This window comes from Triplophysa dalaica, chromosome 23, assembly GCF_015846415.1.
Source record: "Triplophysa dalaica isolate WHDGS20190420 chromosome 23, ASM1584641v1, whole genome shotgun sequence".
NCBI classification, from domain to species: domain Eukaryota; kingdom Metazoa; phylum Chordata; class Actinopteri; order Cypriniformes; family Nemacheilidae; genus Triplophysa; species Triplophysa dalaica.
The window spans coordinates 2,034,139-2,060,233 of record NC_079564.1 but is presented as its reverse complement, the minus strand read 5'-3'; the positions used below and the strand labels follow the sequence as shown (position 1 = coordinate 2,060,233).

At 38.7% G+C, this 26,095-nt stretch overlaps 1 protein-coding gene across 3 annotated transcripts in view; it reads right to left on the bottom strand.

The window, feature by feature from the left end:
* ctnnd2a (catenin (cadherin-associated protein), delta 2a) overlaps positions 1–26,095 on the bottom strand; it is a 211,702-nt gene that overhangs the window by 126,320 nt on the left and 59,287 nt on the right. For all 3 annotated transcript variants that reach the window (XM_056737780.1, XM_056737779.1, XM_056737781.1), the window contains exon 3: positions 11,733–11,848. In XM_056737780.1, the coding sequence (XP_056593758.1) occupies positions 11,733–11,848 (116 nt within the window). The remainder of the gene's footprint in view (positions 1–11,732; positions 11,849–26,095) is intronic.

Below are 26,095 nucleotides of genomic sequence, written 5' to 3'. Positions count from 1 at the left end.
GTGTGTCTTGCACGAAAAAACACAAACACGGTCAAATAAGAGCCTCTGAAGGAGCACTACATTGCTCTAGCTTCCATCTCTCTCTTTTTCTCACCATCTCCGAAAACATCTGCCAATAACATACACACAACATCAGCACTTCCCCACCGCTCTCATTATGACATCAATCACGTCTGACATCATCCTCTTATGACATCTTTCATTCTCCTTCAAACTCTCTGCCACTGCAGAATGTGATTTTAAGGACTGGATTCTTCGAGGAGAATCGCTGCTGGACGTGTTTCGTCTGCATGTATTCCCTTCAGTGTGGAATATATTCTGGACGAAACGCAAAGAAACAAACACACAGCTGGAGTTGAGCCTTCATTAAAGGGGCGATGATGTATACACCTGCAGCTGTACACTATACACAAAATCATTAGGAAATCTCCCAGTACTCTCGTGCACAACACAACAGCAGAAATTGCACTCCAGTTGCCCATAACTACTATTTTACATATGCTGAAATGAAAACGATAAGGATGCTTGCCACAATGCTTACTGTCCCGAGTCAAAGGATACGACTGAACGATTCAATGGACACAACCATAAGGACGCTTGAGTGAAACGTTTCCCTTGACATTAAAAAAACACTTCGTTTTCAGACAAAAATACTGTATTTGTCAAATGACCCATGACATCACCAAACAGTCCACAAAATGTTGGAGTTTATTTAAAATCCCATCCCCTGCTAAGACAAATAATCAATGAGTGCGTTTACATGCACAAAACAATCGGATATCTATAAAAAATCAGCTTAAAAAGAAACCTGTTTTCACGTGTTTACATGTATTAAACATGGCTACGCAGAAAACCCTGTTCGAGACTTGCCGGGTTTCTCGCGTGCATTGACGTCTTCGTTGATAGTCTGTTTAGAAATAAAAAACGCAGCACGAATACGGTCAGAAGCTGTTCTTCATTTTAACGTTACTACATCAACTGCATGATTCAAGTTTTATATGTTATTTTACCTTAACTTCCGCTTGGGACTTGTACTACTTTCAGACATGCGCACATAAAAAAACTGAGAGAAAACCAGTAAAGGCGTTAAAAAGGCAGCGCTAAATCGGAGTAATGGGCAAAATACTACCTCTGCCGATCGGTTTTTGCTTAACCCGTTTATGACCTCTCCCTTATAAAAGAAAAAAGTTGTATGCGTTTATATATCAGCTTATTAAGCATAATTGGCGCCACGCGCATTGGCTTTAGTGAGTGCTACCAATAATCTTTTTAAAGTATGAACACTTGGTTAGAAATTGGGATTGTGTTCGCTGCTGGTTCTCAAAGCAGGAAATCGTCTTCTGCAACACAATGGGCAGCGGGCCAGTTGAAAAAGAAAACTCTCACATCACCCTGGTGTCTTCCCAGAGTCACACAAACAAAGCACAAGCGCCAATGTCACGCACATTGTGCATCTCTTTTCAGCACTCTTTAGGCCTTATCTGGACTCAGCCACTATCTACTGTTTGGACAAGATAAGTAAGCATTTCCATTTCGAATGAGAACAAGCACATCCCAGAGTGCTTGCCGTAGACGCTCACTTCATTCAGTAGGGAACGAATCCGCCACCGGTGGGTGGACAGGACAGCGGGGTCACAAGCACATCTGAACCCCGATGTGATGTCCTCCTTGACAGACGGAAAGCCAGATTATGCTATCAAAATTCACACACAAACACAGATTCTCTCTTTCTCTGTCTGCATTCCCTTCTGGCCACTAACCAAAACTGTAATCACATTTCTCAGCTTGCAGGATCCTTGGCAGAGAACGACTGCTGGAGATTACACAAGCTACTTCACGGCAGGAGAAGACTCGTGCTTCGGTTACAACTCCGTCGATACTGCAAACGCTTAATACTGTATGACCTAAATAGAATCAGTGAATAGAATATTGATTCGTTAACAAAAATGAATGAAGGCCATTACCAGCACACCAAAGAGATGACATCATGAGGCAATAAACTTCATGCTTACTAGTTTTGTTCTGTATTTGTCATCAAAAATGAAAATCCTGTCATCATTTATTCACCCTTTTGTCATTTCATACCTGTATGACTTTCTTTCTTCTACACAAAAGTAGATATTTTGAAGAATGCTGGTAAGCAAACTGGTTCTGCAGGGAAAAGAAAGACATTCAGGTATGGCAACAGGGTAGGTAAATGATGAATTTCCATATTTGGTTGAACTATCTCTTTAAGAGCCATTCAACTATACACATTTAAAATGTACAGCGTCTATTTGAAGTTCCTAGCTAGTCGCTACCCTCTTTTCAATAACAAATTGCTTTTTAGTTTTGTATCTGAAAAAAGCCAAAAAGCCAAAAACAAGTCATTACAAGACTACTGTAACGTACAACCCCCCTAATTTTGCTGAACACAAACAAGCAAGGTTGAAGCAAAGAGAGGAAAAAACAAACAAAATAAAAGAAACCGAGAACTGGTCCCTTGCTCTTTTCCCAGCGTGATGAATCACTGAATAGAAACATGGTTGAATGATGATCTTCCACACATCGCTGAGAAGCAGATCAGTGGACCCCGGAAGAGACAAGTTACTAATGAGAAAAAGAGTCAAAAGGGCCGTGTAGCTGCATTATTACAGAGGATAGAAGACTTTTATCCTCTCTCAACCGTTAAACAACATTCAGGGAAAGGGGTGTGGAGTTTCCAAATCGTTCCCATAATCATCCCAGTAAAAGCCCACTAGAAAAAGCTCTCAGTGCTGAACTCAAGTGTGCTGAACCCTGCAAATATAACCGGCTAATTACATAATGTCCACAGTTATTGTCAAAAATGAGAACGTTTTATTATTAGCGAATGTACAGTGAAAGTTTATAGCATTGAAGTCGTAAACCGCCACAGGTGACAAACCAGGAATTACGCAGGTATATGATGCATTCTTGTAATATACTTGCAAGCACTGTTGGGAAAGTTACTCTGAAAAAGTAATGAATTACTAGTTACTAATGACATAGTCAATAGTGTAATAAGATTACTGTACAAATTACTCGCTTCAATAAGTATTTAATGACTTATTACGGATTACTTTCTATATCCTATAACAACCTTGACTAGTGATTTAAGGATAGACATTACACCCTACACCGCTTGCATTGAGTACGTGCCCTTCAAAAGAATTTTCATATTTTACTTAATTTATATTTTATATGTATTATGATTTTATTCCTTGTTGTGTTAATGAATAATAGTTATTATCTGACTGAAAAAAGGCTAGAACGGGATAGTGGTCTATCAGCTTTCGTTGGATCCCTTAGTGTAAGCAATTTTACATCAAAAGACCGGTTCAGTTTCTCATTACATGCTTGCGCTTTAAGCCGGAAGGTCTGATCAATAACTCAAGTCAGTCAGTCAACATCAAGGCTAAATGATGCCCGCCACAGTGAGACAAGCAATGTGTGTTGTGTTACATGAATATGATGATCCCTCAGTCAAAAAGATGGATAAATATGGCCAATTCCATGTTTACTTCTCTCCTCAGTGTACACAAATTAGCGTGTTCGCTCAAATGTGTAAGTGTATCAGTGTGGTCATGCACTCACACGTTAAAATCCTTCGATTCACCAGTCATCTGCTTGTTTGATACCAATTTATAGCTGAACCTGTGGTGCTTTAAATATATTTGACCATCAAAGCAGCGAGCAGACAGAGGCTATCTATTCTAGTACACAACTAAAGCAGGAGCCAAATGTCACAGTATGTGTGAATGTAAAGAGCACTAACAGCCAGAGGCTGCTGCAGTCTGTCTCCAGTCTATCTCTGTACATCAACTCAATCACCGCGATCACTATTCTTTAAAACACTCTTTCTTCTTCTCTAACTCAATCTATTGGTCTGTCTCAATGTTCTTTTCACATCTCTTAACTATTTATTTGAGGCCAGCTAAGCAACACTGATGTAGCGTAACCTTGATTTGGTTTGTTGATTAAAGGTCGAGTGTACGAAATCTAGTGACATCTAGCGGTGAGGTTGCAAATTGCAACAAACGGCTCACTCCGCCCCTTACCGCTCCCTTTCGAAGCACTACGGCGACCGACCCAAGACTAAAAGAGTGTTCCCACCAAACGCCACTTGTGTGTATAAATCGCGATATTCGCGTGTAGTTGGACGCTTGAACATTATGAGTTTACCCGCTTCAAATGCTCAATTCAAGGCGCGGCATGAGAGCCGCCTCATTCATGCGAATCGCTCCGCAGGATCGCGTCTTTGCATTGACTTAACATGTAATTCACTCACGCTTATCGCTTCATTGCCGTTTAGTGGGGACACACAGTAAGATGTTGTCACGTTTTCACTTCTTTGCCGAAGAAAATAACGTATTTACAACAATAATGAATTTCTCAATCATTTGTCATATACCTAAAGTTACCCACAACTAGAAAAAAACATATACACCCCAGGACACCGATTGGATGACGACGAAAAGCTTTCTCTATTGTGCAGATGCACAAGCTGTGAATTTAAAGATCGTAAACAGGGAAAAATAACGATGCATGCTCCATTCCATGCTGTTAAGAGCTCTCCAGAACAACCAGCCTCTGAATAATTTTCTACAATGTGATGCTACCATAATAAAGTGCAATTCATGAGCAGTTGATATCTTGCTTGCAAAAAAAGTGAATACAGTCAGAATACAATTATTTTCAAAAACCCTCACTGGAGGAACCTGCATTTTGCCTCAGAAACGATATCTGGCAGTTCCAGCATCCATCTAACTGGCTGAGGCTAACCAGCCCAAACTTGACCCCCTAGAAAGAGTGTACAGTATGTGAGCTGATTAGATAATGAATCTAGAGGCTGTACAGAAATGAGCTCAAGCTGGGTAAACACCAGCACCATAGAAGAGAGCTCCCGCACACCCAATGAACTCATCAAATATGTCTTCCAGAAGATTTGTCCAATAGGATTATAAGGTTCTTATAAACCTAAGATGTTATGTCGTCTAAGACTAACTTCAATCTGATTTCAAATATAACCTTTGACTTCATGTTTAAGCATGGAATGTATCAAACAACGGTTATTGAAGAACAATGTATGAATTGAACATTGGTGCTGCCAAAGATCTGACGGTGATGAAAACATTCACATTCTTCAACAGAACAAAGAAATGCAGGTTTGGAACGACTTTGGGATGACAAAATTTTCATTTTAAGATGAACTATCACTTTAAAAATCCATATAGTGGGTGAGATCGGTGTGTTTAAAACAAGCGTACTATTTAAGAATCAGAATCAGAATGAGCTTTATTGCCAAGTGTGTTTACACACACAAGGAATTTAAGTTATATAATTTACATATAAACACACAGGTGTAATATATATATATAGTTAACAAGGTGAAATGTATTATATTCATATTTGTATATGAAACGAGCAAGGCAGGACGAGAGACGAGAGGGAACGATGCGAAGCCGGTGACGCGGGTGATGAGGGTCAGCTGTGCGTTGCACCGGTCTCGCATCTCTCACGGAGGAGACAGGAAGCTTAAAAGGAGGAGCAACAGGAGTGTACGACGAGAGAGGTCCAAGCCTGGATTCTATGATGTTTTATTATGTCTGTGTGGCCGGCAGTCAACCGCGAGGGGGCTATGTTTATTTTATTATTAAAAGTTAGTTATCGTTCGCTGGTTCCCTGCCTCCTTCTTCACTTTACTTAAACTTGTTACAGCATAACTCCTCAAATATACATTTTACATTTATGCATTTGCCAGACACTTCTATCCAAAGCGATTTACATTGCATTATACTATACTTTAGTTTCTAAGTATGCGCAATCCCTGGGATCGATGACCTAACGCCATTCTCTACCACTGAGCCACAGAAACGCACCAATATATCAAATTCACATGCCCAAAGAGTGAAGACACAACCTCCCAAATGGATGGTGTCAACTCCAGCCGCTAGAAATGGTTATTCCCCTAACGAAGAGTCCCTTCAAACCATCCCAATGTGTTTAACAGGCCTAGTTAGTCTGCTGGACTGGCAGTTGTGCGCTTCTGATGGGCGGCTGGGGAGAAAACATGAGATTAGATGACACATACTCTGGGTCTTTCTCATTAGCTAGAGAATCCAAGCAAACAGAGGAACCGCTGACCACTGTGGGCTTTTACAAATGCTGACATGTGGCCCCCTGACTGACCTTAAAGCTCAGTGAAAGCTTGCATGTGCCACAAACAAGCACACGCGACCTTTCTCCCTGTGACCAATGTGTCTACTGATCCCCTGAAGAAAGAGAGTAAGAAAGAACGAGGAAAAATCAATGTTGTGTGTTTCACACACCACTGCAAAGTAATGAAAGTCATTCATTACACTAGCCCGCTACCCAAACACTTTACACTTCCTCTAAGCGTTTTAAACCAAACCATCTATTAGGTTTCTTTTTTCTTTGCTCTCATCGCACGCAAATGATTGTGTTTTTAACACAATACAGCATTAATTTAGAGGTCAAGTTCACTTCTCTTCCTCAATTATAGCACGTTTTGTGTCATTTGCATGTTAATGTTGACCTCATCTACTCATCAGCACTTGTTTGTTTAATCCAGGAAATACGTAGAATATCATCAAATCCATTAAAAAACGACAGGTAAGACCCTGATCCAGACAACACTGTGTGGTTACATTTTACAATAAAACTGAGTTTAGATTTTATTTAACCCAAAAAACAATACGCACCTTTTAACAATAATGAATAGCCTCCTAAAAAGTGTTGGGTTGTTCACGACCCCAGAGAGTTTTCAAAGAATGTCATAGACATGGGTAATCTCTTCACCTTAAAGGTCAGGTGTGTAGTTTTTACACAATCAATGCTCCAAAAAACGTATAACTCTTTTAAACTACTATTGGTCAGATTGTCATGGTTTAACCCATGTCATTGTTGGCACAGAAGAAAATGACATTTTGTTAAAACGAAGCGAGTGAGATAAATTTGGGTCGAAAATGGAAATGCACTCACAGAAAAGGACTCCAAGCTGAGACCTTTGGGGGTTTGGCCGCGTACAGCACACATATTCAGACATGTTATTCAGAGATGACCTTTCACCAAACATCCCCTGCTTTCCCCAGGCACCAACGGAAGAGAGAAGTTAGAGAGTGTCCTGTTCTCTGTCTACAACATTAGGATACACACATGCCAGGCTTGGTCCCCTATAGTCGATACATTTATCCATTAAAACGTTTGGATATACCGTTTATCTTGGATAATTAAAATGACATATTTCAACTCTAGTGCACTTGGTTCACTATGTGTCCTTGCTTCATTTAGTACATGCAGATGCATGAATATGCAACTTAGTTAACAACGCAAGGTTGTGGGTTCGATCCCGGGGGATTGCAAATACCTATGTAAAATGTATAGGATAAAGCAATGTAAGTCGCTCTGGATAAAAGCATCTGCCAAATGCATAAATGTAAATGTAAATGTAGTCCAATTTTAGACAACTTTGTAATTGCTTATACAAATGGAAGACATGTTAGTCTACTGCTATAGTGTAGTTATCATCTACTGTAGCATATCAAGGGACATGAGTTTATATCCTGACATAATATGTCAGACACAAAAAACAAGCAAAACTCCAACTAAAAGTGACATCATCTTTTTCTACCTACAATAATTGTCCAAATATAAATGCAACACTAATGCTCGCAATGCTATCTATGTACTCAGCCGGTGGCAAAATGTCCAAATGGAAAGTTGACGTGATAAAAATTTGACTGAGAGAAACAAGTCGTGATGCACCTTATCTCTCCTCAGAGTTATTTCCAACATCAAAAAATTGTCTGTCAAATAAAAGCAATATTTGGTACGTATATGTGTGAACCCAAAATACAGTTCTAAGAATATGTAAGCGTGAAACCACAGAGGAAGATGTGTAAGTAAATGTCTGTTTGTGTGAATAATCACATTATTGTGGAGGATGAGTTACAGACAGCGAGAGAGAGAACTGATCGAGAGATTAGTTGATCGACTGTCAATAAAATTAAAAAGCATAATTTTCTCATTGAAAATGTATATTCTGGCTGAAATATAAAAAAAATTCTTCTAGAAATTAAAAAATAACACCGTAAGAACATCAAATAAAACTAGTCTTTCACATGCCATAAAACAGTGAAAAAGTTCAAGAGACAGAGCGAGATAGAGGTAGAGAGAGAGAGAAAGAGAGAGACAGAGAGGGAGAGAGAGAGAGAGAGAGAGAGAGAGAAAGAGAGTGCGAGTGAGAGAGAGAGAGAGAGAGAGAGAGAGACAGAGAGGGACAGAGAGAGAGATAAAGAGAGTGCGAGTGAGAGAGAGAGCGAGTGAGAGAGAGAGCGAGAGAGAGAGAGTCCTGATGGTGCGGTATAGTGATGGGAACGCTATAATGTAAAAAAGCACAGTTTTTCTTAAGAGACGTTAAACTGACGTCCTGACTCCCTGTGGTCATTAAAAAGATCCCATGTCACTCCTCGAAAAGAGTCGGCACATGTCAAACATGGCATTCTTATAATCTCCACCCATAGCAGGTGGTTGATGAGAGACCCCCCTCATATGATTGTAAAGCACTTAGTTGTACAGCAATACACAATAAAACGCTACATAAATGCATCATTCATTCATTTAATATTCAGGTGTAAGCATACCGAGATTTCAGCGTTAAGTTGAAAAATTACAAATTGGTCTCATTTACATTTTTTATGCTTTGCGTGAAACTTCTCGAGCATGCTGGGTATTTTCGTAAGGTTACAAATTTCAGCTGATTTCACGCTCAACAAAATCCTTCTTAAAGTCAGTGAAACTACATGGGCTCTACACTACCATAACCTATAAAAAGCCTTATTCTTCTTTCATGGGAGTTTGTCTGTGTGAGTTGCCTATATTTCTCTCTGACAGTGACGACCAATTTCTGAATCAACCCTACCCAGAATTCCCATAGATTCATTTGACAATCAAGGCCAGGCTACTGTAATAGCATCTCCAGTCTGCTGATCAGTCAGTTCTATCAGACACCGGCTCGATCACTCTCAAACCCAATAATATACATCAGATGATAGAAACACACATACCTATAAATCCAAAAGAGAAGACAGAATGCAAAAGAATAGGATTGTTATGATGAAATTACAGAAATTAAAATGTTTCGTCATATTTTAATTGATTGAACATAATATATGAGAACTGAAATCTTGTAAGAATTAATATTGGTCTTCAAAGATATTTTATAAATGAATCCTCTCTGTAACCCTAATGCAAAATATTATCTTAAATCGGAAATCGTAATTTTTTCTTTGTTCATTAAAAACTATTACAGTAATTATCCTAATATCTGCATATTATCATGAGATTCATCCTAAAAGCTGTCTACCTATCAAGCATTAAGGATACCTTAAAAGTGCATTATAAACACACAAAAAAACCTCAGATTCAACTCTCAATTTTAGTGCTGCAGCTATCGATTATTTCAGTAATCGAGAACTCTACTGATTTTCTATCGATTAATCGGGTATTCAGATAATAAATATTTTTTCTTTATTAAGGAGGCATACTAAATATACAAGAACCTGGTCTCTTAAAATGAACAACTAATGTGTTTTCTTATTTGCTGAAATTGCATACATTAATATATGTGAAATGAAAACACATTTAATACATTTCATTGCCATATTAAATTCAAAATGCAATATAATACAAATGTATAAATAAGAAACATTTATAAAAATAGAAAGAATCATTTCAAAGGTAAACAAATAACTTCATCTTATGGATGATGCATTAAGTTTATCTAAATTAGTTTTTTTTACTATTAAAAAAGAATATATTTGACCGCATAAAATACAGAGTTAACCGGACTTTTATTTTGGCAGGTGGTGAAATAAATTCTCCAATCAACTCTGGAGATGAAGTTCATGTGTTCATGTCCTCATAAAGCGCAGACAAATTCATGAGCATCACGTCTGTAGCACGTTAATCTGTGCAGTTCATTCACTCAGACACGCAGGGATTCAACGGCTTGCTCTTGTGAAGTATTTCATTAAATGAAAGTGTATCAGCATCATACACCTTCTTTCCTGCATGAGACATTTCTTTCTCATCCTGTTGCTTTCATCAGATCTGTAAGACTCTGATTCCTTAAATATTTCAATCATTTTTCAAAATGTCCAAAAAGGTATAACTGTTGTATCATTCTTTGGTTTAATATGTTAGTGTGACTACAGCGAATGTTTGTATCGGAGTCATTTATGCACTTAGTTGGGTAAATTACTCTGAAAAAGTAATGAATTACTAGTTATAATGACATAGTCAATAGTGTTATTAGATTACTGTACAAATTACTCTCTTCAAAAAGTATTTCATTACTTATCACTGATTACTTTCTAACTAGTTTCACCCAAACGCTGGTAATGCCAATTATTGAAAACATCTTTAAAATTATATATTTTTCATTTCTTATCAGTATGAAATCCTATATATAGCTATATCCCATCCCCTATACCAGTTTGTGTCTCCCACAAGCAAAATTAAAGTAGTCAGACAGACCACCACTGTCTTTCTTTCCTGGCTACTTCTTCAAACGCCCAAAAAAACATTCACAGCCAACAGGAGACTCTCGGAAGGTCAAACCGCTAAGAGAAGCACATCATTAACAAGTGTGAGAAATGTGAACTGAAGCTAAATGTTGTTAATTGCTATTGAATTTTAGGCATCTAATTGGACAATCACTTAAGGGAAGCCTACAGGAAAGACTCACATTCACTCTTTAAATAAATGGTCAGAGGTCATCATCTCCACTTGGAATAATTAACGCTATTTTATTCGTGCTGGGTTTTTTTGTACATTTTCTTTGCTATATGAATTTAAACCACCAAAAAAAGACACTGCAAAAGACGTAACTCTCTTACTTAGTATTCTTAGTATCTCATTTTCTAATAAAAATGTCTAAAAAAAATTGAATCAAGATGCATTTTCTTGATGAACAAAATGACCTAAGAAAATAAGTATTGTTTTTAGCAAAAAAATATAAAATTTCAGTGAATTTGTTCTTAAAACAAGCAGAAAAATAATCTTGAAAAATAATCTTGAATTAAGGTTGACCTTTTTCTTAGTCACTCAATTCAAGATTTTTTGTTGTTGTTGTTTTAAGCACAAATTCACTGAAATTATTATATATTATTACTAAAAACAAGACTTATTTTCTGAGGTCATTTTGCTCATCAAGAAAATGCATCTTGATTCAAGACTGAGTAAGAAAGTCATTTTTTTGCAGTGTAGGAGACAAGAATAACGTAAAGTTGCATGTAAGTAGCAGCGTGTGGAGGTCTCGGGTGGGGTTCCAACCATGCAGTAAATATTTGTGGTTCTCTAAGGCTCGAAAAGAAAACCTTTTTGTGTCACGTGACTGATTCACAAGTAAACCACACGTATGCCCAGTAAAGCATCATCACCGATATGCATTAATGCATGCACATCCACCCACGCCAACCCATTCTAGCAGATACATTAACCAACCTTAACATACAAGCACCTCATGGAAACAAAAGCACAGAATGAGCTCGATTACTGTATAACTCTTCCCTCATGCACAAAAAGTCAATAAATCGTGTCAGCATCTCAATAACCGAACGCTTCCGTGCTACAGTAATTCTGTTGTCATTAGAGACTTCTTGAAGCATTAGATAGCCACTGCACACACCCACACAGTACATTAGCATTACCTGATATTGGTCATGCTGCCGCCTTTCTCAGATCCCAGTTTGCATCGCTCCAATTGAGTAGCAACTATCTGACGCTCCGCCTCCAGCTCTCGAGTTAATCTTTCAAACTGAAGCTCCTGAGAAAGAGACAGAGAATCGGTTACCAGTGCAATTCTTTAAAGCTTCATTAGACGTTATTCACATTAAATATAAAGCATATTAAAATCAAAATCTTTAAAAAACAGTGCACATCAACAGGTGAAGAGAATTTGAGTGCTGGGGGATGAGCAGAAAAAGAAAAACAGAATACAGCTCACATTGCGACAGTGCATCTGACTCATGCATCTGTCTACGCTTCGTACATGTTGCACAATACAAGACATTATGAAAGATCGAAGAAGAGTTGATTTGTCCTGATGCCACAGATATCGTTTGACTTTTGCTTTATAGAACATGAAAAAACTATTCCAATGCATCACCTCAAGGACAACTCGCAGGTCTTGCACGCTGATTCTGCATCAGGTTCAAAGTATACTCCTGATATAAGAAGCGTCTTAGCCTATTTTTGGATTAAAAAACTACAATTGACACATTTTCTATAAGTTGGACAACTGAGCCACACTAATTCACTCCATACACTCCTCCCGCTTTTATTTACACAGGTACTTGACAAATGTGCAGTAAATGTTGTCTTTTGAAAAACATAATTTTAAAAGAAAAATACATACATTTATGTAGTGAGAAGTCTGATGTTTGATAACATAAAATGGGTTACTGACTCCATGTCAATTCTTTCGCTGTTTTAAAAAAAAAAAATACTGAACTCTACAGTGAATGTGTCCTATGATGTGACAATTTAGAATAAAATATCTTAATAATATGCAGATAGCATAAGAGAGATTTATTTTAATTGTTTGAAATGTATTTTGTATACAGGGCTATTTATTTAATATTAAATCATGAATAACATTATTTCACCATAAACAAAAAAAAAGTTTTAATGCAAAAACATTAAGGGTGCTGCACCAAAAGACGACAAAACTTTTTATAGGTTCTCACAAGAGAGTCACAACATGGGACAATTTTAAGATCTGGCAAAAAAATGGAAAGATCTATTAACAAAGCAGTTTTTATAACAACAGATCCATTTAACACAAAGAATGAAGGGGATGTTTTGTACTCTTCTCTAATTAAAATTGGTGTAAAAAGTAGTTCATTAAACTCTATAATCCCCCACAGAAAATCTTCTTTAGACATTGTACTGTGTAGGAATGTGTAGCTGTGTTCCTGCCAGCTATAAATCAAACAGGCAGACCTGCGGCCAGCCCTGCGAAGTGATAATCACTGCTAACACCCCAGCTGGGACAGAAAGTGCACCATCAGCACCAATAAAGGCCCATTCCACAACCGGACGACACATCTAAACGCTTAGACCGCCAGCCCCGAGCTGCCCCCTCCAGGCAGCCAAGCTTTGAGCCACTAACACAAACCCTGCCAGCCTGGGCACAGCACCAGACGACAATCTCTTTAAAAGCCTTCAAACAACTTCTGATTCCTCAAACGCACCCGCAGAAACAGAAGCAGGGTTAAAAACCATGAGGAAAAAAGAGCTAAGATCCCGAAGTCTTTCATTCCCACGACTCATCAGCGGTGAGAAATCGTCCTGGAGACGAGAATAAAATAGAAACTCAGAAACCAATCAGAACGCTCTATGGCAGGAGTTCCCGTCACCCTTTACCTGTTTTAATTACAGCTAGTCAGCAGGATCGATGAAGGTCTTATCCGCAACCACATGCACAGGGGGTCATACAATAGAAGGGTTTATTGATCCAGCTCTGAAAGCCATTTGTGCGCTGAATTTGATGATGGTGGATCCCACCAGCCTCTGTTCTCAGACACCAAAACAACTCTTTATCACTTTTCAATCCCAAAGCACCTCTCTTCACCCGTACTCAATCCCGACCAACCAGCTGCCTGCCACAAAACACATCATCAAACCACAAAAGGGACAAATCCAACTATTTAACCTAAAAAAAGTCTATTTGACCAAATAATGGGTTAAGACAAACCAGCAATGGTCAATTTACAATCCAAAGGTTGAGTTCTTCCCCATTTGGCTCAGTGCTGGTTGAAAAATAACCAACACTTTTTAGAGTCTATGCACTTTTTTAGTATTTTAATAGTTTAAATTAGGGATGCACCAAAATGAAAATTCTTGGCCGAAGCCGAATTTGATGTGAAACACTTACCAAATACCGAACATGTATTTTTTTGTTGCAATTTGGCATTTTATTTAGCCCATTTTATCACATAACATTTATATAAATAATCAGAAAATGCTTTTTAACTTTTTGTATTGCTTTTCAATAAAAATAGCAACACAACTATTCAATTTTAAATATTTATTTAAAACTGAACATTTTATCAGCAGACAATCAGAAAACTGAAGCACAATATAAGTTAAAAATAAATTACAAAATATTTGGTCATCTTTTAATGGCCCTTCTGGAATAGCAATAGGCCATAACTGTCTGCTAAAAGACTATAAGTGCAACAAAGTGGATGAACCCACAACAAATGAAAGATGATTCATAAATATATAAGCACCGTTGGCGTCTTTTTCAGACACTTTAAAGTGTTTCCACACTGCCGATCGCGCACCTCTAACTAAACGCTCACGCACCACGTTACGTTGGCAAAGTTCGTTAAAAATTATTCAGCCATTTCACAAATTCGGCGGAATATTTAAGGTGGCCAAACATTATGTGCATCCCTAGTTTAAATAAAGCCCTTTTCACATGGCGTCACGCATGTTCCGTCTTGCCGAGAAGAAGTGTAGCATTACTTCCGCTAGCGCCTCAGAATGGACTTTACCAAGTCCCTTGCACAGCTGCCACAAATACGGCTAGATGATGTACAACATCTGCAGACAAATTTTTGCTTACGACAAGACACAAAATCTTCGTTGAACAATACCTGTTTGATTATAAAGGATCATGTTTTCTCCTTGAAAACATTATCAAGGAGAACGGAAGTTCTTCTTCTTCTCCTTGTTTGCTGCAAGACAGATGTTATGATACACTGCTTTGCGAAAAGGAGGAAGTTAAGTTACGTCATTGTGAAAAGGGCCTATGTCGCGGCCCCAATCATTATCCATAACCAACCTTCAATAAATGTAAATAATAATCACAGATGTGAAACAAAAGTACATCACACAGCACTCTTGTCGGATACCCCCCAAAATTGTTTAAACCAGACGCTGTATTGTAGCTCCCCTTAAAGAAAAAGGAAGCAGAACTTCAGCTTTCAAGCTGTACAAAATACAAATATAGGCTACGGATAACAAGCAAGCCATAAAAACAAACAAATGATAGAGTTCAGAAATTTAAACTCACCTTTTAATAATCATCCAAATTCCCACCGTCTCTCAACTCTCAGCCTAGAGCGAGAGAAGCTGTAGCTGCCCACACGCCCGAGACACCAGACGGCGAGATCGTCACAACCCCATCCTTCCACTTAGCCCTTCCCATTAGAGAAATTCCTCAACTCATTACAGGCGCTGGCGGTCACCACCTCACGCTCACAACCGAGCCACAAAGGTCTCCATGGCAACAGAGGACCCAGAGCCCCCCCTGCCCCCGCCATTATTTATGCACCGTTTCATCACTCAAAAGGCCCGCCCACTAGCCAGTCTGCCAAATCCAGCCTCACCTAAATCGCTCTCCTGTTGCCACTTCTGCCCCTTTTCACTGAACTATTCGTCCCCACAGTCTCAAAGACCAGAGGAGTGTCCGAGAATTTTGAGTGCCTCAGGGGTGAAACGCTAAATGCCTCTTTCCTCCATTCTTCGTCTTCCCCTATTTATCCCTCGGCGCACTGAAAAGCCGGTGAACTTTCACAGTCTGTTCCACATCAATACGAGCCTGGAAGTCGGAGCTTTGAGAGAGATGATGGCGCAGGAAAACTCAGAACTATTAATCTAATGTGCCGGAATGTGTTTAAATACGACGGGTGGAGAACGGAGAGGCCGAATACAAGACCTTTTCAGTCGCTTTAACTTCTAAAGCCCTTTCAACGGTACCAGATATTCATTATTTATGAAAAGCGCACTTCACGGCATACTCCTAAATGACCTGCCTAACAGCGCTCTAAGTAAATGAGAGAAGTTCTGGAGTCAGAGATGGTACTGACTTTAACAAAGCCGATGGAGACGTAATAAAATGAGTTTTCAGAGTTTGTTGCTGGGGCAACAAGCCAGAGAAATGCTGCTGACCGATTGCTTTGTGTTGTCTTGACGTAAGGCAGGTCAGCGATGAAAGCCGATTGATAAAAGGTTAGTCTTGCTGTTTTCATGCATACCAAGTGAGCTGTCACCCTCCCTGTTAATAAGCTCCTCTCTTCCCTCTGATCTCTCCATCCTTACAGATGAGCTTGAGAAGAGAAAACACACAGTCACAGAAATGAAGATGCTTCTTTTGCTAAAGGGTGAAATTTGAAAGCACTACGTATATCAGTAAATAGATGTTAAGAAAAAAATGGGTTTTTTTGTGGCATACATGCCATGCATATGCATATATGGTTCTTTAAACTTTGAAGGAAACATTGAGTCATATTCCACATATTCCAACGTTTTAGCAGCAGGACGTTTAGCCTTCACTAGCACGCGGTGACTTCTGTGTCCATTTGTATTATTTTAGTATATTTCAGTAGTCAGAATTCAGTGATCAAGGTTTAGAAGTTTAAGGTGCTCAATGGGACACAATTTAACCTTAAAAGTACTTATCACTTTTTCAAAAATCTGTCAAAACAATAATAATGAAAAAAAATGGTAAGAAATATATTAAAAACTGTATTAATATAAAAGTATTTTCAGTATTTATTTAATGTACTGCTAATGGTCATTTTCTGCTACACTGCAAAAAATTAGATTCTTACTAAGCATTTTTGGCTTGTTTTATTGTACAAATATTTAAACATTCTAATATAGGAATCATTTAAGATTGAGATAAGTTTATGTTTAAAACAAGCAGAAAATCTGCCAATCTGGTGAGAAAGGTAACTTGAATAAAGTGAAAGTTTTTTGCTTGTTTTAAACATAAATTTACATATTTCTTTTATTTTCATAAAACAAGAAAAAATACTAGAAATACTAGAAAACAAGACAAAAATGCAGAATGATAAAGTGTCGTACTTTAGCCTATATGTTTATTTTTCTGACACTTTCGTTAATGTTAAAACACAACGCAAAATTTAAAATGCAGTTAAAACAGCTGTAAAATATTAATACAGAAAGTCCTCAATACAGTAACGTATATTGTTGCCTATTTTTAAAGATGTTTTTACAGTGTGGCATAAATTACCAGCATGTTTTCCACTTATTACAGTGCTAATCACGCTACACATTAGCAATTTTTTTTAGCATTTTCTGTGCTGATTTTTGGAGTTATAAACTGTGTCGATCAGAGAGGATTTAAACACGGTACATTGTGTTAAACTGAGCTGAGAGTTTTAAAAAGCTATTGATAAATCAACCATCTGTAAATATTTAATAAACAACAACTCAAGAGGCAGAGGACACTCAGAACTTTGTGAACGATGGCTTTTCCAGTTCTCCACAAACCCTTTGACCTTTCTGCCATATTCTGCACGAAGTAAATCTGTCCAATAAATAAATAACTTGACTTTCTATAACAAAACGTCTCTTTTTCTATCACATTTATTTAGACTGCAAGCTCAGGTCTCATTTGTATAGCTTTGGCTGGTGATACATCCAACTACAAAACTTCTATAAATCCACATACCACTCACTACGAAAGCGTATATTTCTATGTACTTGACATCTCAGTAATAAATATTTCTCGTGTGGACTTTTTGTAGACATGAGACTACTTAGAAATGGTTTTGTCAGCATTATTCAGACGGTATCCAGTTCCAGCCCCCTGAGGAAGCCACCTTGATCCCCCACAGAATGTACAATAGGTCATGTGATCCGAGGGTTGAGCGAAGCCTTCCATCTCCCTCAGGTGACACTTTCAGACCGGGATGAGACGTCTAAGGTCATTGAACCGAGTGTTCAGACATAGAGACAGTTCAATGCCTTTACAACTAACTTCAATGCAACACAAAGTCACAAAATTCATTACGTCAAACACAAGACGCTGGAGTTTCAACATTAGACCATTAAACACAGATTGTTGTAAAAAAACCCACTTGCTGTTTATTAATCTTCTCAAATAAACAGTATTTCCAGGCAGCGGCAAGGTTCAGAACCAGTCTGATTGAGGTTATTATTGTATCTCACTTACTTCAACAGCTCTGTGCCAGGAACCCATCCAGAGTCAGACAGCACTTGTAGCAAGCTCTCCATCTCCACTAGACCCAAGAGCTTTCCCTTTACAAGGCCAAAGGCAAAGTGATCTGACACCACTGAAGAAGATGTTTCAAACAACTAGATTTACACCGTTTTTAAGAAAAGTGGAGGTTTGGAGATGCAAAACAATGCATTCAAGTGATGAACTCCAAACGATCTTGTAATAGTTATGACCTAAACTTAAAGATACAGTACACCCAAAATGAAATGAAAAATACTTTTTCCAAGTATATCAATAACACGTTATAGCGATATTCATGATGTTCAGTTTCTTACACAGAACGGTGATTTTCGCTCCAAAAGACTCCAATATGACATCAGGAGGAAGAGGTATTCATTTTGTTTGATTATGAAAGTAAGACCACCTGTGGAGTTATGAATCACCAATGACTACGGTTTAAGCCCAAAATCTTGTCACATAAATCCTGGATGGCCTGAGAGTGAGTAAATCAATTCTAAAATGACTCAATGCTGAAAATAAAAGTGGCGGGGGTGTACTTGCCAATGCAATTTAACTTGTAAGCATCTTTTTCTAAACAACTTGAATGGATATTTCACCCCAAAATGAAAATTCTGTCATAATTGACTCACCTTCGAATTGTTCCAGATCTGTATAAATGTCTTTGTGCTGAGGAACACAGAGAACGATATTTGGAAGAAAGTGCATAACCAGACAGATTTTGCCCCATTGACTCCCATAGTAGGAAAAACACAATGGTAGTCAAAAGTGCCCAAGAACTCCTATATTTGTCCTATATTCTTCAAAATGACTTCTTTTGTGTTCAACAGATAAAAAATTATCAAGTAACTTTTCCTACTATGAGAGGAATATCCCTTTAATATCTTTGACCAGAGTGAGGCTCACATGCATCCTCTGCGGTTCTTTGTAAATGTACAGTTGGTATATTATGCAATAAAAGCTTTGAAGATTTTTTGTCGCCGAATCAGCTCTCAGGGAAAGGTAAGATTGACAAATCTTACGTAAAGAAGTTGTCAGTGCTAATCTTATATTCTGCAGCATGTGATCAAAGCACATTAATAGGATATTCAAAATCCATTCACGTACATGCATTTCATGTCAAATTATTCGTGAGACACCCAGCGTTAGCAAAATGTGATTTTCATTAACCATACATTGGAAGACGAAAAATAACAAAGGCATTCGCAAGTTCTAAAGAGAAAGACAGCCGGATATGCAAAAATCACATTCCCAAAAGTACTTCTTACCATTCTATGAACTTTAGAAATCCTTTGTGTATTTACAGTCTCCCACCTCTTGTTTTCTATTTTAAGCCTGTGAGGTTTGACTAAGGTATCCTTGACTTTTAAGTGGGTGAATTTGTCACATGATCCAATAATCTCATTGCTATAAAGAGAGAAGCAGAAAACCCGAGCGTGAGGGGCATGCTTACATGAAAGACACAGAAGGATAGAAAGAGAGAGAAGGGAACCCATCATCAGCATTCTGTGATGAATGGCCTTATTAAATCAGTTCAACTCCGTCTGTCACATCACGTACATAAACAAACACACCAGACAAACATCCTTTTCTCTGCCCAGGGAAAAAAATACACAGTGCTATTAAAAAGTCTTAGTCTAAAAGACACAACTCACTTAACCTTTACAGGCTGTGCTGAAGGAGCAGGCCATGAATTAGTCTCACTCACTGTTTCATAAAGAAATTTATCTTCTGGAAAAATCATAGGGATGATGTATGTTTAATGGGACAGGGTGGGCATAAATTCAGTCGACCCGAGATTGCAGGCTTTCAAAACAGTGAAACGAGGGCAAAAGGACAGAATTTTCCTCATAGTTTAGTGGTGATGGGCTGAACTTTTGGTCACAGAAAATGTACTGTAACACCGTGTCTACACCGGGTGCCAGGGGCGGATTGGCCATCTAGCGTTCCAGGAGATTTCCAGGTGGGCCCCTAACGTATGGGGCCGGAACGGACTCTTGGGCTGCTGAGATGGACGTATTATAAATACAAATAAACGCAACGGAAATGCAGAAGACATGTATGCATGCCACCCCCCGGTCGACAGAACCTACCATGCACCCCCCGTCCCCCCTGCCAAAAAGGCCAGGGCCAATTTTTCTTCCCAGTCCAGCCTGTGGGGCGCCACGCAACAAAAAGAAATTAGAGACGAACTAGAACCCATCATAATTTTACATTTTGTCCAAACTGTATGCGGCGTGGTGTGTAGACACAGTGTAAGGCTAAAACACACAACCATCTTGAGTTTACATTGTTTAGTCGTAATATGTGACATCATGCTTTAGTATAATCCATATTTGCAATCGCATTTGTTTTAGCAGTGAGATCCCCATTCTCACACATTAACACAATGTGTGACAAAACCAACATGCCATGTTGTAGGCTGTAGAAGTACCTAGAAGCGAGTTATCATTTTAGCACTTACGATTCTATCGCCCCAAAGTCAATTTGTTCTGCTGAATGCTCCTGAGATTCTTTCTGGAGAAACACATCTTTTGAAGGTACCTCTTCACACCCATATGAGGACGACTGCTGGAACAATAAAAGAGCTTAAAATGTCAGTGACTAAATGCCAATTCATAGCAAAGTTGTGCCTCTATGTCAATGCTGACAACATGAGTAACTTTCGGCCGACTGAACCCGTTCAACCGATTTTGTCCGTGACGGACGCAAATTCATCGATCGTCAGAGCCGATTGTTTTGATGGATGGAAGCTGTAGAAAGGCAGGTCGACAGTCTCTGTCCTGAATCAGCAGTGCTCGACAGATGCGGTAAAACTGAGGAAATGGAAAAGGTCAACTGAAACGAAGAAAACAATATAACCGTCATAGGAGAGAGATTCTTTTTTCCAGCCCCTTTACTCAACTGGTGCTTCGAGCGTGTGAAATGTAAAGAATTGCACAGCAAGCGCTCTCTTAAAGGTGAGATGGAGGTATAGAGAGTGAGCTCGGAAATGAATGGATATTTTTGGAATGGGATTTAATGTATGATGTGCAAGACAAATCTTTGAAGGAGACGGGTTAAAAACTCCTTCAATACATTAATGCATAAAATGCATACACTGAATGCAATTGGCACCCGCCAATGCATGGGCAAAAAAGTACTTACCTTAACCTATTTCTTATTAATAAACAAGACTTTTAAGACCAGAGCTTATTTTTGTGTCTAGTTACATGTTACAGATGATACACTGAGAACTGTTATTGGTTAGACCTTTCTCATTAGACACTAGCGTGGCAAAGGCTGGGACAGATGAGCTCATAATTAAATCAATAATGCAGTTCACAGAACATACGCTGCAGGAGGGACTATACAAGCTTCGCACTGACTCTGAATCCTTTGAGTGTCACCTAACACAACGTGACGCCATTTTCACACATACAACGGCATCTCTAATCAGAGCTCTGCTTAAGGCTTCTGAAGGGATGCTGGGGAGATCATTTGTTAGAGAGATACTGGAGAGATAAAAGCTGCTTCTGGTAATTGCCATAAATGGTTTCATCCAAGCAGCGCGTCTCTTCATAACAAAGCACAAATACCTCTGCAAAGTTGGTATTTCTCTCGGGACAACCAAGTGTGTTGGAGAGGGTGCGATTCTTTTCCCACATGGATGTGTGAAGAAACGGAGTGCGCAAAAGTTCGGCACAACTTTGCTATGAATTGGCTTTTTGCCGTTTTATTGTCCCAGTAGTCGTCCTCATAGGAGCGTGAAGAGGTACCTTCAAAAGTTGTGTTTCTTCACACGTCTGGTAAATATTCAAAATATCTTATGAATGATTGCTCACGACCCCTACGCAAAATCATCATGTAGTTTTATTCAATGCAAGAACAGTTCATTCACAGACCTGTCATGCAAAAAATACCATAAATGGATCTTTAAGTCAGACCACATGACTTCTGAAGATAAATGAGGGATATATATAATAATTATGGAAAAATTGGTCTACAGATTTTTTTCTAAATTTAAAATTAAATTACAAAAAAGTAAATAAAAGATTATTATTATATATAGAAAAATATAACAAAAGTTTCTGACAACATGAAAGAGTAAATACCTTAAGAACATTTTATTAAAACCATTGATAGAAAAGATAAGGTTAATAAATATGAAGAGCTGCATATGAACTTTTCTGCATAGTCTAAATGTAAAAAAGTATGATTTTTTTAAATGCAATTTCATTAGACGACGCCTAACTTCTAACAATAAAATCTAATAATATGTCTAAAATTACAGCACATGAATTCATAATAAAACTTTATACAAAGGGATTTTAAGCCATTCTGGCTGTCACTCACATTTAGAATAAGACCTCAGAGACCTGAGCCACTACAGTTTCATCACATAGCTTCGGTCTTTGAGACGTTGCAGAACCTCATCCCACTGACGGAATGCTTAATGTCTTCCTTCACATGGCTGATGTTCACGTTTAGCTACCGCGTTAACTTTTCACATTTATCATCTTTCGCCCATTATTTCCATGGGCTGAGCCTAACGTTGGGTCTTTCATGTGGGGGTCAAAGAGATTAGAGCTTTTGAAGTGTGCCAGGCACTGGCTGAGGGTAAAAAACACTCGTTCTTATGAGACCCAGTGGCTTTCGAAAAAAGGAAAAAAAAACTAAAGACTGCAGTGAAAGAGATTGAGTGGGCGGCTTTGAAACACGACATTTCTCTGTGCTGTGACACGTATGACATGTGAGTGACAAATAGTTTAAATAAAAGCCACTGTTAAAGGAAAGGTGTTTGTTGCGGGATTGGATTGCATGAAATAGAGCACTCATCTGTGTGCACGTACATGTAAAGAAAAAGCTTCATTCAAACCTCTCATCATCACGACTTGGACGAAGACAGTAGTGAATGCATAAATACTTCATGAGAAAACCAGGGTTTTTTAAATGGGTGTCTATAATATAGCATGTAGGTTAATGTTGAAGTGTAGATGTGCCTTCCAGCTTTACTGTCTGAGATCTTCTAAAGCCATGTGCACACTATACAATTCTGTACAATTTTGGCAACCTATTTCCCCCCAAAAATTCTGCCAGTGTCTAAAGTCTCGACGCTATTCCTCACCATCTTCACCTTCGACAGTTTCCGGCTAAATGCGGTGCTTGATTTGAGGGGGAGCTGGGGGAACAGGGACCCCCATAAGGCATTCATGAAAAATATACTTTAAAAAAAAAAAATAATAATGAAGAATCTAAAATTTGTGCAGATAAGACATGGCAAAAAGATGCACCTACTATTTTAAAACTATTAAATAAGCTTTAAGATTTTAAGTCCCACCCAAGAAAAAACATTGCACAGTGGGTCCCCCCATAATACACGATTTAATTCAAGCACTGGGTAAAAGCGCTCTCAAACATGGTTGGATAAAATATGGACAGAAGACTCATTTAAACACCACATTTGGTTTTGTCCATGGGTTGACAACATCCCAGCATTCTCCTAGATTAAGGGGAAAAGGAACATGCATACGAAGGACTTCTGTTTTACATGCTGTTTGGACGACAGATTTATCATCTGACTGAGGCAGGGTGTGTATGTTTGTGGGGGTGTTTTACAGTCAGCAGTTTGCTGAAAGATAGGACAGCAAAAAATGTCCAGAGAGGTCATTAAACAAACACACACACACACAGAAAACAGCCCTGAGCCGCTTGTGGCAGATGTTGACAGGGGCTCTTCATCTTTTTCTGACCCCAGGAGAAACACACCCCTCACCCTGACTGGTATTACATCAAACAGACACAGGTCATCAGTCTAACCCCTGATATACCTGCCACCTTTCAAGCCAAATCAAACACACCCTAGGACAATGGCTTTCCAATTGTGTGACTCGGTCTCACCGCTCACTGGAGAAATGATCAAAACTGTTTAATTCCTGTGGACCAGGGCTGTTGCTACAAGAATGAAAAGATGTTGCGTGAATCTGGAAGGGTAATAGTGAAGAATTTGGGAAAGTCACACGACAGTAGTCAGCTGCACAATGACTAGTTGTCTACATGTTTTGTGTCTTTTTTTGGTGTGTTATAAGTGGCCCATGCGTGTATTAAACGCATAAAATTGTTAAAATGAAAGTATGGGTACAAAAGATGCATTCTATCTAAAAGCGAATGCTCACCCAGACCTGCCTGAAACACCTCGTGTAACCACACCCCTACAAATCTACGTCTGTTCATGGTATGCTTTGACTAAGATCGCCCAAATGTACACGCAAGTAAGGTGGGCGTACCTGTCAGTACAATTGAAGAGGAACCTGATGTTCCAAATATGGTAAGAGGCGTTACATTTCCGTCACACGCTTGCAGTATTAGACCAATCACTACGCACTGGTTAACTAGCCAATCATAGCACACCTCGCTTTCAGAGCCACGAGCTTTGTAAAAAATCTGCGGGTTTCAGAGGGGCGGAGCAAAGAGGAGACACAAACATGCACAGTATGTGGAAAATACACAGTTTTTGAACCTTAAATCGTGCATCCAAATTACATGACATCTAAAACAAACACTAATATTCATTTCATCCATGTCATATCACCCCTTTAACACCGTGTAAACATCACACATAAAACTACATTGTACACTTTGGAAAAAAGGGGTGTTGTGCTTTCCCATCTAAAAAAAAATTCCTCAAATGAAACCTTGAACAGATGTTCTACATTGTATTATTTGCAGCGTAATTACTCATCTCCATTTTGTCGATGGAATCAGAGTTGATAGGCTTCAAAAGCTCGGCAGGTGGCAGGAACTGATGGGGCCGTTTCATCCGTTCTTCAGTTACTAAGCAGCGAGGCTTCGGCACACGCCCTCCTCACACTTTGTTATGCCCGTTCCTTTCGGCTCTCCACAACCACGACACCCGCTAACTGAGACCTGAGACTGAGACCACATGAAACGATGCCAACAGACCTGGCATGCAAAGAGGGCCTTTTAAAGAACAACAAAACAAACCTTCACAGATACGAAACAGCCTATTAAAGAGGCGCCATTTCGAGGACGAAATTCCTTTAAGTCGCAAAAGCGCTCTGAATTAACAGAAGAAAAAAGCAAACCGCTCTATTGGAGACTCTGTATTCGGACGACAGTAGGAGGCATCTAAGATATATCTTTTCATTCAGGAGTGAGAACAGCGTGCAAATATGAGGAAAGAGAAAAAGGTGGAGAGAGGACAAGTGTAAAAAAATAGATTAATAGATAAAAGCTGGAGATGCATCTATGTATATAAGCATCCACATGATGATGATAACGCATCACCGTGCCTAACAACAACACCTTTCATGACTGATGTCTATACGTTCACAAAATAGCTCATTCTCTTACACTACATCACTAAAAACATGGAGTCAGGCTTTTAGGTGTAAACAACTGTTTATCTGTTCATTCTAATGCACTGCAGGTCACAACCTGCCTTCCATCAATCAAGGGAAATCGAAGGCCGGTCACCCATTCCTGAACCCAAAGAACGACTTGCAGGAGCCTTGCAGCATCCAAATCGAATACAATGTTGACTTTTGTTTTGGAAACTAATGTGCTTTTTTAAACAAACCTTTACTTGACAGAGAAAATCATTATACCGTACTTTGGTCATGGACCCGGGGCATGTTTCTCTATTCAGCGGGGCAGGTGATTACAAACATGATTAAAATTCACTAGAAATCAGCTGATGTACACAAACGCTTGACATGAAGAGACTTGACCTTCAGAAAAAGATTAAAAAATGGAAAAGTATGGGCATATGTTAACATAAACAGACCGACACTGTTGTCTGCATAACAGTATTTACTGCTGAGCTGATCTCTGGCCATCTGCAGTATAAACAATATAACAGAAATGAAGAAACTATGAAAATGCTCGACACACTGGAAATCGAACCCTTCAATTTGCTTCAAGCTCCAACTGCAACTTAACTTTAAGAAGGCAAGGTATACAGATTTTATTAGTGTCTGCTGAAAAGGAGCTTTAGAAAGGTTAACATTTTTCAATGGAGGTTATATATACTGTTACGTCAACCAAGTTTTCAAT